Below are 14,794 nucleotides of genomic sequence, written 5' to 3'. Positions count from 1 at the left end.
ACACATTATTTCAGACCTCAAGAAGTTGTATCTCTAAATAATATTTTTCTATAAATACAATAATAACACAGTCAAAATTAGATCTATTTGGCACCATTGTCAAAGGAAAACACAAACTAATATAAAATAGTTTATAAGTGATTATAAATAAGGATAGTTGATGTACAATACTTGCAAATAGATATCCAAATTCTTGTACCCATTTCTATAACATGCTACCATAGCATGATAAAAAACATTACTAATCTATGGTTTTATTTTACTCTACAGTATTTATTTCTGATAGCAGGGTGCTTAGAACCAAATAGAAAGGGGGTTTGAAATAAAATAAAAAGACCTAAACACAAATTTTCATTATTTCTCTGACTTTTAAACTGCCCAGGTGACTTAATAGCGCTGCAGGAATATTTAATGTGTATTCTTTTACATATAAAGTTGTTGGGCAATAGCTGCTGTTTCTCTCCGTCCGCTCCCCCCTCTCCCCCCCAAAGCAGTTATAAAATAATTCTTAAAATGCAGCAGATAATAATCCAAATATTGTAATATGCCACTATATAAAAACTGCAACAGTAAAGTTTCAGGCCCCCCAAACATTTCTCTACTTTCCTGTCTTTGACTGATGTCATAGTGCCTTTTCAATTCATGCTGTGGTGTAAATTGTCCCCCCTTATGCATGCAGATTTTCCCTTCCAGGTTAGTTCATTTCAAATTGCATTACATAGATAAATGTGAGAATATGCAGAGTGAAGCATTAAGGCCCTCTGGTGAAAGAGGGAGAAAATCAAACAGAAGGAAGTGGGCATAGTTAGCTTTATATTTAACTGTATTCATCCTGTCTGATCTATTTAAACATGCGAGGTTCCTTACAGAAGACCTGTCTTTCTAGCATGTAATAGAAATTTGCACAGATATGTCAGATTAGTATATTAAAATCTTGATCTTTACTGTTTCTTACTATTTTAAAACAGTTAAATATTCAGCTAAGGGATAGGGAAAAAATAAACGCCATCAATCCTTCTGTATATTAACTTCTTTTGATGTCTTAAAAGGTAATTCACTTGATTTTTTGAGGCAGCTTCTGTACTGCATGTGGAGATAGATTATGTACAAACTGTAGTTAGTTTTGGCATACAAAATACTTAAACAAGCAAAGATTCCTGGAATTAGAAAAAAAAAATTCCAGTAAAACAAAGATTGAACTCTCAAAAGTTCAGGTTCTACCTAACTAAACTAAACATAACTAATCATCAGAGATTACATATTTACATGTTTAAAATCACACTTCTGTTTGTCATGAGTTTGTAGTACATTTCCAGACACTACTTTTGCTTTAGCAGACCAAATGGTTTATGGTGTGTATATATATATTTATATATATATATTTTAATGTAAATATCTTCTCCATTAAGCCAGTGTTGTTATGATGTTGTCACAGAGTTAACTAGGTCAGTTTATGCCCGTGACAAGGGGCAGTAGGCCCCTGTCCCTCCACCCCCACTGGCCCCACAAAATGGGAAGGAAAGAAGGAAGAAAAAAACAGCAGCAACAATCTATGGAGGAAAACTTATTTTACTAACTATGATATCGGAATGCAAGGTAACACAATATAATACAATCTAATTGGAATTGAGACTAATAAATCAAATAAGATAGGAGAGAGAGAGCTCCTGAGACGAGTCAAACCTGAAAAGCTTGGAACGGCTAGGAAAGCACCTCCAGCACCCACTGGCAGGCAGTAAGAGACCACCCCACCCAGAAGGGTCAGATCCCATGACTGCCGTAATGTATAGGGATAGGTACCTGGAATTGGAGTATTAACACTTTAATTCCAGTACATGATGTTTTGATGCGGAATACTGCAAACCAAAAAATATAAAACCATGACAGATGTAATTGCTATCTTAAATCCACAATGAAAAGACAACACGTCAGAATTACAGAAACCTAAAATTGGTATAGAAGGAGGGGAATTTTGGCCCTTTATTTTTATTAATTTATGGCATTTTCTATGTATTTATTATTATAGCAGTTTATTTTCTCCACAAAGACAAGTTAGTATAAGCATTGCTTTTGCTGAATGCTGCTTTCTTGAATGATGTTTGTTCAAGGAAAACCAAGCATACTGTTCCTTCATAGTATGAAAGAGAAGGAGAAGTAAACAAGAAGAAGGAGATAGAAATGCCACCATAAAATACCAAAAAAGATGAAGTTTGAGGTCATTGTGTTGGGAAATAGGAGAAAGCGGAACAAGAACACGTGCTGGCTCTTGGTACATGTAGTAATGATGCATCTTTTAAAAATAATGCTTAGCATTTAACAATTTGAAAGAAAAATAAGACAATGCGGTTACTATTATTAATATAAATAATTAGATTTCAATAAAAGATGTCAGCAAGTTGTGGGGAATTAAATAAATAATTCATGTGGACATGCCTTACTGTAGAACCAGTAAATTTCTATGGCACTCTATGCAGCATAATCAGGTAGGAACATGCTATAGAAACAGGCTAATGTTTATTTGGATGTACTGAAGGGATTAAAGTGTAATCTCACAGTTTATACTTCACTAGAAGTACAAATTATACTTAACAAATTATACTTGAGATTAAGATACAGTATTGTTGGGGGAGGAGTATTATTTCATTCGGAATTCTCATAAAGCTGTCTCTCAAAATCAGTTTTTCTGCAATTTTGTTATCCCTTACTCTAGTAAAAACAAAAGGCAGAACGGCAAAACAAGTACTGAAATTAAGACTTGGTAAACTATTTTTGGCTTTATTTGCTTTCAGGGTTAGGGACTCAGCCGATAAAACTGCAGATGAGGTGCAAGTAATTTCAAACAAGTAAATCAGTTCTTCAAGAAGTTCGAAGAATAAATCAATTTCTGCTTCAGAGAAGGATAAAGAGCTCCTATGTCCAATTGACTATAATATTGGTAACTGAATTTGAGATGCTCTAGCTTACGCCCACTGAGTTCAACAAAAGGCAGTTTGGATCCATAACATTCTGACTCAGGCACACCATGATTTTGATGGCTTTAAAGAATGTACATATATAGGAATATACAGGAGTACAGCTCATAAAATAATTTTGGGCTCATTCAATTCAATTCAGTTCACATTTTGTTATTCCCTGGCTGGAAGGGTTCATGGTATATTCAGAATGTATTTTCAGTTAAGTTAAAGTATGGTTTGGTGGGTTCTAAAGAGAGCACATGAAGAATAATATTAATGATCTCCATCAAGCAGGGAGTTTTCTTGCAAGTAAGTTGGTAAAGATTTTACTCAAAGTTCATGAAAAGAATAAAGAGTGAAGAAACAAGCCTAATTCCTTGAATATGTTAAACAAAACAGAACAAAGCAAAAAACCCTAAACAAACCCACAAAACCCTGGGATAACACAATTCTAACCCATTCTCTCAGATACAGAAGTTAGAACCGACCCTTCTGCTTATGGAAGCACTGAGCTATTTCACATACACCAACATCAGGAAAAAATACATTCTACAAATGTTTGGATTATGCTTCAATACGAATATTTGCAGATAATAAACACACTTAGCATATTATGGCCATATCCCTGTCTCTGTGTAACTGCTGCTTTCCTGGTTGTTGTAACCTTAATTCTTGAAGTGGAGTTTAAGTTTTAGAGATGTACCCACAGGCAAAGAGTAGAAAACATACCAGAGAGATTAGGATTAATAACATCAAGAGATTTGAAATCCTTCATAGCTCTGTTATTACAATTACATATAACTTACATGAATAACTGCACTAAAATAGCTTATTTTTTCATACTTCTTCCACAGCTTACTCTATCATTTCAAATTAACACAAATAGGAGATAGATGAGAAACTTCCATGCCTGAGACCAAAAGAAAGTGTTCATCATTAGCATATTTCTGGACAGTTCCTCCATTAATACTTACAGGGAAAGAGATAACTGTGAACATAGGAAAATTATGGAAGACCTAGATTACTACTCCAGTGAAAAACGTGTAACAACTTGGAAAGGAACATAAAATTATCAGTTCTGACTGAAGGATGAAACTTATGCAAACAGAAAAAAAAAAACCGCACCCTTTTTAGAACATTTTAAGAAGTGTGAAAACTACAAATGCAAGAACTGTGAAAAGGAAACTGGGAATTTGATCCATATGTTCTGGAAATGCCACTGCCCACTACTGAATTATTTTTGGAGAACAGAACAGAGAACAGAAGAACAACCAAAAAGCTGTTATAAACACAGGGTCTCCCTGGTGATGCAAAATTTTTACCATGGCAGATATTAATGAGTGACTCTTACCATCTGGATAGGATATATGAAGACATTATCTTAGATATGTTCTAGAATAATTACCAAGGAATATGGTATTATTTACCAATTAGATTTCTAATTGTCTGAGGATAAATAATTCAGCTAGCTCCAAGGGGAAAAAAATACGCTATTCAGACTGGTTCACACATCAATTTTCTTCATATGGGTGAATATAGTTTTAAAGATGGATTGGATTTAGTCTTAACGATTCTGCTGTCTTACAGAAGATCATATTTTAAGCTCATTATCACTGTATATTTTTCCAAAGTGAAATATTTTTAAAGCATGAAACATAAGAAACAGCAATAAGACCTTTGTATAGATTCTGCTGCTGCTTCTCACAACCTAAACAGCACTAATTTACCCACACCATACTGATTACAAGTGAAATAAATACCAAGCAGCTCATACTACCATTTACTTGTTCCCAGAAATGTGTAGCTGGGAGGAACCAACATAATCTGTTCAGCCGGAGAAACAACCAAGCCTTATATTTCTATGCTATATGCTTAGCAAACAGAAACTTCATACCAATTGACACCTTCTACCTGAAGGCTGACTGTGACGCTGGGCACTTATTCCTCTGACAGTTGGGTAGCCTTTGCTTCTCACATTTAGTTTATTCCAGACAGTTAGTAACCATTGGTACTAACGTTATTTAATGAACTAGTGTTCATGCTAATAGCTCTTGCCATACAAAGCAATATAGACCAATATAGAGAGCAACAGATATAAAGAAAGTATTATATATATTTTCTTCACCATAACAGTAAAGTCTCCCTGAAAAGTTAAGATAAATTAAAAAAAAAAAATTTGAATGGTGGCAACTATATACCATCTGTCTTGTTCTGGTTTAGAAAGGAATTGCATCAGTCCATGATGTTCCTTATAACACTTCTCCCTCACCACTGAGAAAAATCTAGTAGCAAAGTTCTCAACCACACTGAAATATTGAAAAAAATGAGATTATTAGACATGATGTAAAAGTTATATTAATAACACTTCTAGTTTGATACTCATTTTTCCTCTTTTTGAAAGAAATGTCTTTTCTAAGCAATGTATCCATTCTAAAAGAAGTAATTCTTTGCATATATAATGTAATCATCAAACTTGAACTGAACCTAAGTGCAGTTTTTATTTTTCGTGTCTTTATTCATTCTTTTCTACATAGTATTTGTGGAATTCAACATCTGGAACGAGCAGGAAACAAGTTGACTCTCTTTGACTCCCTTTATTTCTGCATAGTGACATTTTCCACTGTGGGCTTTGGGGATGTTACACCTAAGATATGGCCTTCAAAGCTGCTTGTTGTCATTATGATCTGTGTTGCTCTTGTGGTGTTGCCCATACAGGTAAACATGGATTTTTTTTTTTTTCATTTTCTCTATAGAATTGTTTTTTTAAAAAAAACAGTAACCCCCCAAAATATCCTTTTGCAATGCATATAAAATATCAGAAATAATAACCATCTTCTGTACCCTCTATTCTTTTCCTAAAATTTTCCTGTTTATCTTTGTTTAGTTTAAGTGTATAATAAAATACAGTATAGATTTATAATAAAATATTTAGCACTGAAGCCAGTTTTCAATTGCTGGTGAAAGATTTCTGTTTCTGTCACGTATCACAGAGCCCTTCTCTTCATCCTAGGTAATTTTAAAAATGCAGAAAAGAACAAAACAAACACAAAAAACGAATCAACCACAATAAAAAAAAAACAGTACCCTGCACTTTATGAATATAGCATTTCCTCTGCAGGCTTTCCCTGTTTCTAATCTTGATTCTCTCCACTTCCTCTCATGTTCTTACAGTTCAGTGCAAACTTAAAAAAAGAACTCATTAAATCTGCAACTCAAGCAAATTGTCTTCACATCTGTGTGTGTTGGCACACACTGATCCAAGTGCACATTTAGGAATTTTTGGTGCCTATATGAGCTTAGGTTGATTTATGAAAATCTAAGTATTTCATGTAATCAATCAGTTTCCATAAATTTGTACTAGACATTTGTCAGCTCATTAGCAAAGGCTTGATGACTGACACTCTGACTACAGGGCAGCCGTGCCATAGCGTTAAATGTCTTGTTCTTGGTGATGATCCAGAACTCGTGGCCGCAAAAAGGAAGTGTGGGGAGACATCATGCATGCTTACTGAATCTCACAGCAGACCCAGATGCTAGGCCTTGAAGCTCCCAAGTTTCTCATACAGCTTTGATTTCCGCACTCTACTTCTTTGATCGTGAACTAAGCCTCAACTCTGAGCAGAAAATACAGAAACCCTGTGAAGCTTGAAGCTCAAGCTGTCAGCAGTAATTTCTTTTAAATTGCCTGAACATTTAAATTATAGCCAAATATTTAATGCCTGCATATGCAAACATATGCACTAATATAATTATATTCCCATTCAGTGGCAGTTTAATAAAATGCATGTTCTGCTTGAAACTAAAATATGGTTTAAGAAATTTAGAGTTTCCACAGAAATACAAATTTCAACTTTCAAGTATTTCTAATATACACTTAAACACCAAATCTATGCATTACCTGTAAATAATCTGGAATCTACTGCCCTTTCACATCAATCTAAGTATTATTCACTATTTTATTTCTACATTTTTGTAGTGATGAAGAGGCTTTTTAGTTTTCTACACGCAGAATGAGGGAGACATTATCTGGAATCACAGAACCATAGAATATCCTGAGTTGGAAAGACTCAAAGGGATCACTAAGTCCAACACCTGGCTACAGACAGGACCACATAACATCCAGCCCTATGTCTGAGAGTGCTGTTCAAATGCTCCGTGAGCTCCAGGACCTTGGGGCTATGACCAGTGCCCTGGGCAGCCTGTTCCATGCCTGCCATCCTCTGGGCAGAACCTTCCCCTAACCCCCACCTGACCCTCCTTCTGACACTGCTCCATGCTGTTCCCTCAGGCACTGTCCCTGTCATCAGAGAGCAGAGCTCCTCACCAGGGATTAGCCTGATCTAATCCCATTTACTATAAATTCTTGAGCTTTGTCTTTCTACTGTATTAAATAAATTATTATTCACAATAAAATTTGCGAGAAAAAGCTGTTACCACAATAGACATATGGTTAAATTGAGCTCAGGATTAAATGCGTATTACAAAACACTTTGAGATGGTATTTATGAATTATATTAAGGCACGGATTATTACAATATTGTCTTTAGTTTAAAAGATTCTGATTAGTGGAACAAAATTTATATTCGTAATAATTCTTTCATACTTCCTAACTTACACACTAGGTTTCCCTTTCATTACAGTACAAAACAGATTTTACTGTTAGACTGCATACATCATTCAGATGGCAAATGCAAAAATGCAAAATTGACAGCTGCCATGTATTTAAGTGGTATCTATATGTATAAGTCATATTAGTAAGTATATAAATTGGATGGTAATACACAGATATGGTCACCTTCAGAGCACTATAAAATTTCTGAAGACAGTCATTGCCCAAAGTAAAATGGTGTTTCTAATTATTTATACTCATATTAACCTGGAAAAACAGCTCAGAGATGTGAAAAATATGACCAAGATAGCAAACAACATAGTCTTCACTTTTTTCTGAAATTTTAGGGCTGGGTGTCACATGATATTTTAATGAAGTTATTCAGCTATTTGCAATAGAGACTGGCCATACTTCCACATTTTTCTGTAATCCTTCTATCAATCTAACCCATATACCGAGAACTTTTTACAAAGAAAAGTACATTGGGTGCTAACAGCATCATTCAATAAAGGCATGACCTGAACAATGCAACGTATTTAAGTGATACACTTTTACTGCACAGCTGCTTGACTATATTTAACTGACACATATCTATTACAGTTTGAACAGCTGGCTTATTTGTGGATGGAGAGACAGAAGTCCGGTGGCAACTACAGTCGACACAGAGCTCAGACGGAAAAACATGTTGTGCTGTGTGTCAGCTCTCTGAAGATTGATTTACTTATGGATTTCTTAAATGAATTCTATGCTCACCCTAGGCTGCAGGTATTTGAAGTGAAAGAAAAAAGAAAAGAATCTCGTAACACTGATTTTTGGAGTGTTCTGGAATGGTTTTTAGATTGTAAAGCTGAATATAAAAATAGTTGGCTAAACTGAGAATCTAGAATTGCAATCAGAAGTTGAGTTGTTGAGAAATTGAGTATGGAGACATTTGTTTTGAATTGAGGTAAAAGGGACTGAATTATTGTCTTGTTGAATTATGCTAGTCCTTTTAGAAACAGCTATTCCCATGCAGCATCCTTTTACTCTTTATTTTTCCTTTCAGAGTAGAAAAGAAATGGAAACTGTTGAGTTTTTTTTCCTGTTTTTTTCTTCAGAGGGGATCCAAAGCTCCTCAACAAGTCAAAGCATATTTTGGTTTTAGCATTTTTCTTTCCTTTTTTTTTTTTTTGGAAGATAAGATACTTTTGGAGAAGGAAAAAATAGAAGCAAAGACCTTTTAAGGTTGCAAACAAAGTTTTTCTCATTGTACACATTCAGTAGTTAATACAGACATTACATAACTTGCTCCAATCATATAAAAGATTATTTATATGAGGTAGCAATTTTGATTCATCATCATTAGCTTTTCTATAAACCATTTATTTTAGAAAATCATCTCTGCCTGTCTTTTACCATTACCTATGGCACCACACTTAATTATGTAATGCAAAAACCCACAAAATGGCTGAGCAGCAGCATGACAAATACCAAATGCAAAATATTCTCCAAATTAATCAGGTAGTAAGAAGTCCAAACAAATGTACAGGGAAATCCAGTATTTCACATATTAATAATTGGTCAGTCTTTGTGATACAGACAAAGTAAGAGAAGTCCTAATACTACTTATGTAGCATGAAGGAAATTATATACATTCCCTTCACAACTGAAGTGGGAAGCTGGAGGATACAGATGATGCTGGAAGTAAGCTTCCAGCAGAGGACTGTGTGTGATAAGGAAGACTTCATATCGAGACTGTCCTAACCTCTCAGTCTCTCCCCTTACATTCCACTTGTCTCTCCTTCTCACACACACAACCATATACATGTCAGGGTAACCTTATTTCTAATAGAGACTGTCTGTACAGGAAGCAAAATTTGGATCTGCCCATTAATGCAGAGGAAAAGATTTCAAGGAGTAATAGGGATGGTGAAAACAATTGTTTTAATTGTGGAAAGTTTCCTACATGTTCCAGCTGTAATGACAGAAAAGTGAACTGTGTCTAAAAAATTTATGCTTTCATAGAAACAAAAATGTAATAGAATTCTAGTGGTCACCTTAAAGTCTTTTATGAGTACTCTTCTATTTTCATTTAGGAATAACTCCATATTTTAAACATTTGTATTTAAGTTACTTTTGTCAATGAAATTTGAGAACTATCACAGAGGTTTAATATATCCTTGGTCTGTTGATTCACCTCCTGGCAACAACAAATGGTATCATCAAATACTAACATGATTATTCCTCATTATGTTTTTGGCAGGACTATTATGTTGTTATTTTGTGTCCTACTGAAATGGATGCTCAGGTCCGGAGAGTGTTACAAATCCCGATGTGGTCTCAAAGAGTTATCTATCTCCAAGGCTCAGCACTAAAAGATCAAGACCTGTTGAGAGCAAAGTAGGCAAATATAGCTAACACTTATTTACTACCTTGTTTCACATATACTCTTTGATTAAGAAGTTTGACAAACAACAAAAGCTAGAAGGAAAGTATGTTTATTTAGAAAACAGGGATCTTAATTATATTTGTTTTTTCCTTAAGTCTGAAAATTTTCAAGGAACATATTTGTAAGTTCTTCATTTGACCACTCTTTTTATCACTATTTTTGTTCCTTTTTTCTTTATTTTTTTTTTAAGGTGTTGAAACAGAGTGCCTATAATTTCACTAAAAAAAGCTGTGTTGAAAATTCTAAAACTGCCGATAATGCTAGAAGTTTTGTTCTTGTGCACAGATAGTAAGCCAACTGAAGGGGAGAAAAAGTGAACAAAAGTAATTATCAACCTTTGAATACTTTGTACAGTCTTGTTTTCTTAATAAGTTCCGCCTGGTAACATAAGCAACAACTCTAATTTACCTCTATATACTCTTCCCTCAGGATCTTGCTCTTAGCACACATTTTCTACCACTTCTAAAAAAAACCCTCTTTTCCAGTTAATATTGAATGACAGTAATCAAAACATATCAGTCAAACACAGTTTCTCAAAAAAAAAAAAACCAAAAAAACCCCACAAAGACTACCAAAACCAACCACCATTGCTCAATCACTTAAAGGTGGGAAAGAATTCACAGTGGAATTTGTGTAGGAGGATTGTCTCTTCAGACTCCAAAGAGGAAGGTGATTCTTTTCAAATAACTGTTTTAATCTATCTGCACTGCTTTTTATAAGAACTTACCTGTCTTCACTTAAATTAATCAACTAATACAGATATGTAAAATCAAGCCAATACATCAGTACTTGTGTCATTCAGACTTCTAAAGAATTATTCTGAAGAATCTGGGAGAAGTCTAGCAAGCAGTGCTATCTTCAAATTTCTGCTACTGAAAAAAATAGCTACCTTTACATAGCTACCTTACTTTAAAATGCAGAAAATCTTTGTTCAGGATTATGAACTTCTTTCAAAAAGTGGTTCCTTTTTTTTTTCCACTTTGTTGCTCATTTTCAAGGAGGAATTCATAGGGGAATTTGGCTAACGTTTGTTCTACACATTAAGAAAAATTAGACTGTTCCCTACAGATAATAATGAATTTCACTTATAATAACCTGGAGGCACTCAATGAAATACCTGTTTCCTGCAGAACATGCAATTGAATGTACCTGTCACAGAATAATTTTCCACCTCTCCTGAGGGAAAAAGCACAGTGGGAACTTAATAGGATGTTTAATTTGATCTATAAACCAGAACCTGAGATGTTTGCTATATTCCTTTTAATGAGAATATAGTGTACTGAGAAGATAGCAAGACACATGGTAAACAGTTTCTAATAAATAAAATCATAGAATGGTTTGGGTTAGAAAGGACCTTGAAGATCATCTAGTCCCAACCCCCTGCTATAGGCAGGGATGCGTCCCACCAGACTATATTGCTCACAGCCCCATCCAGCCTGGCCTTGAATGCCTCCACAACCTCTCTGGACAACCCTCACAGTACAGAATTTCTTCCCAATATCTATTCTAAATCTACCTTCTTCCAGATTAACGCCATTTTCCCTCATTCTGTTGCTACCTGCCCTTATAAAAAGTCCCTCCCAAAACAAAATAATGTTTAACACCCCCCCCCCCCCCCCACACACACACACACAATTAAAAAAAAACCAACAAGAAGTATCTTTCTATTTATCAAAATTTATACTTATACATGAATTGCAATGCCAAAATATCATGATAAAGGTCACACTACAAAAGGAAGGAAGGGAATACCAAAAATTGATGTACTGCATATTTAGTAAATAGTTAACTGAGAACTTTATTTTCCTATGTCCTACTACACCATCTGACTACAAAAACAATACTCATTCTTGCTTTCTACCTTTGAAAGTTTCACTTTGCAATTTTTGGTTGTTCTTTGGGAAAACAATTAAAAACAATCTGTTGTGGTTTAACAACACTGCTACTTCTACTGGGCATCAGTACAATTAGATATCTACACAGTAACTGATAAAAACAACCCTTGTTCTTCATGCAGACTATTACTAGAAAGTAACTTTATATTTCCTTGCTCTACAGCTGTCTCCCATGCTGTTAAAAAATAGTTTTTCTCTTCTTAAACTTTTCCACTTCAGTGAACCCAGCACACATCTTAATTCTCTTCTTATCCACTCTTCCTTTACTTTATGCTTCTTTCTTATTATTATTTTCACTAATTTATTTCAATATTTCAGTGTATCAAGTCGCTTCAAATTCTGCCATTCTTAAGCAATAGAACAATTTTATTTTTCAGATTTAATGGCATATAAAAATTGACAAAGCTTTTCTTGTTATTAGAAAATTGATAGAATTATCCTTTTATAAGGATATTCTGGGTTCTAATATAGCAGTGTTTCTGTTGTCTAAATTCATGGTATCTACTGAATGTTAGTATCAAGGGAATTATCCTTGCCAACTGTGGCTGATGTGATTCAAGAAGCTTCTAAAAAGCACCGGAGGAAAAGGTGAATATGATCAATGAGGTTTCATTTCCCACAAAATCATCTGTATATACTGTTGATCCTAGTTATCATCTCTCATCAAATGCTGTTCCATCACTAATTTCACTGAATTTTCTTTCCTACATTTTTTGGTTGATTTTTTTTTTTTAAAGACCTTACCACTGCTGCTCTCATGCTTATCTGAAGCTACTCATATAGATCCCATGATTTTTTCTTAATCACTGCTTAGAATTGCCCATTCTCACTTCTCTGTGTAAGCTGCACTTGACATTACTATTTTAGAAATACACAGTTGATTTTGTCACTTTTTTTTTTTTTTTTTTTTTGCATTTCAAGTACTTCAGTCTGAGGCTTCTCCTTTTTTTCCTACTGTTTGCTGTCTAGGGGACAACATATAATTACCTTATCCTTCTTTTTCATTTATATTTTCTCTGAGGGATCACACACAAAACACACAAATTCACTATTTCTATAGTCATAAACTAAAAGGTTCTAAAAGGTTATTACTCAGTTTATCTGGCTTCTTAATACGGATAACTATTCGTCAACTTTAGTTGCAGGTTGTTAAAAATGGATCTTAATTTTTGCTGCTCAAATAAAACCAGTAAAATATTGTAGATCATATGTTTGAGATCATCTTGTAGAGCACCCTATGTAGACTGAACTCAAACGTTGCCAGTATTTTCTTACACAAGCTCTTATTTTTACTTCGCTAAAACAATGCTTAGGTTTTTAATATATATCACCTCAATTCTTTCTGAACATTTTGGAAATATTATTTACACAGTCCATCACTTCACCTCTTATTGCAGTCCTTCTCTGGCTTACCCTTCTTTCTCATCAAGGAATGACCTTTTATTCTCACTTACCTACAACCCTGAGTCCTTAATGAGAGGAAAGCTGACAAGCCTATAAAACTATTCTCTTACACATACAACAGATTAGTATTCAAATTCCCTTGTGACTTCACCTATACTGTACCTTCAAGCTAGAATTCAAGCTATTAATTCACCTTTTTATATTCGTGGCTGATAAAAACTTAATTTGCAAGGTAATTGTGCTTGAGGCCACCTTGCTTTTTTTACTTTGGCACAGCTTCTATAGGAACAAAGGGAAGAAAATTTCCTAGAACCTAGCCAAGAAGTACTGGCATACTGTGAGCGAGTATACAGAGGAGTGTTGTTGACATTCATATAATGCATGAAAGCAGATAGACTTCTTTCTCTGTATTCTGTATCTACAATCACATAAGACCATAAAATGTGAAACATGAATCAACAAAAGGTCGTAGGGTTTTTTTGTGTGTAACAAGGTGTTCTCCCTCATTTTTCTAGAATGGATGATGCTGAAGCTTGTTTCATTCTAAGTAGCCGCTGTGAGGTGGACAGAACAGCAGCTGTAAGTTCTGAAGAAATGACCGAGAATGAATGTTTATACTGATGTTTGTTTCCCTTGTACCCTCTCAGACTTCTTCTAAGAGCACAAGATTAAAGTTAGCTGATTAAAGATACAAATTTTGCATAATGGAATTAACTTTAGTAAAACTTCAGTTTTCCAGTCAGGAAACGTTTGCTGGAATCTTGTCAATTCATAAAAATTGTTTATAGGAAAACTATCAGTTTCAAAACTGTCTGAAGAAAGCCTTCAGGGATTTGCTAGAGATCTCAGACCCTTAAGTGCTTAAAGTTCTATAACAAAGCCTGCCATTAGAGGTCCCTGGAGCTGCGAGCAACAGGATTTTGAGCTTCCATTTATCAGCCTTGGATCCTGCTAGCTCATGTCTCAACTCCCAAGTCTATCAGAAACTTGGGAGCCTAGAAATCCCAGAACATTAAAATTCAAGTAAGTCTTCCAGTCTGTGCTTCCAAAGGAGAATGAAATAAGTCAGGCATCTGAGCTGTAACAGCGAGACTCCTGGGATCAGTATAATTTGAAGTTTCTCTATAAGATTTCACCTCCATCTCTGTTTTTGTTGTTTAGATTTCCTTTGCACAGGGAATATGGGGCAAGTTTGTTCCTATTTTTTTGTTTGTTTGTTTGTTTTCCTTTACTGCCTCCTAAACCTCTGAAAGGAAATAGAATTTCCTATACTGTTCCAGCTCTAGGCACTACTAAGGACTTGAACAATACACAAGGCTACAGTTTGTCACTGAGCTGACAGTTTCCATCTTTCTCCAGGTCAGTGTTAGTCTACAACAGTCTACAACCGATTTTTTAATCCTGCTGAGCTTGAGAAATGCATTGGATCCTGTCCTACATGTGACAGCTGTCAAAAATTAACAGATGCATTGAGGACATCTCTTACCAGAACAGCTGTTGTTAG

At 34.8% G+C, this 14,794-nt stretch overlaps 1 protein-coding gene across 3 annotated transcripts in view; it reads left to right on the top strand.

Annotated features, from left to right (window-relative positions):
- Nucleotides 1-14,794, top strand: part of KCNT2 (potassium sodium-activated channel subfamily T member 2) — a 117,656-nt gene that overhangs the window by 56,659 nt on the left and 46,203 nt on the right. For all 3 annotated transcript variants that reach the window (XM_090146133.1, XM_031595796.2, XM_090146134.1), the window contains exons 10-13: nt 5,489-5,669; nt 8,164-8,328; nt 9,806-9,942; nt 13,806-13,869. In XM_090146133.1, coding sequence (XP_090002259.1) covers nt 5,489-5,669; nt 8,164-8,328; nt 9,806-9,942; nt 13,806-13,869 — 547 coding nt within the window. The remainder of the gene's footprint in view (nt 1-5,488; nt 5,670-8,163; nt 8,329-9,805; nt 9,943-13,805; nt 13,870-14,794) is intronic.

This window comes from Phasianus colchicus, chromosome 9 (genome assembly GCF_987193195.1).
Source record: "Phasianus colchicus chromosome 9, bPhaCol1.hap1.1, whole genome shotgun sequence".
Lineage (NCBI taxonomy): Eukaryota > Metazoa > Chordata > Aves > Galliformes > Phasianidae > Phasianus > Phasianus colchicus.
This window is presented reverse-complemented; position numbering and strand designations above follow the sequence as displayed.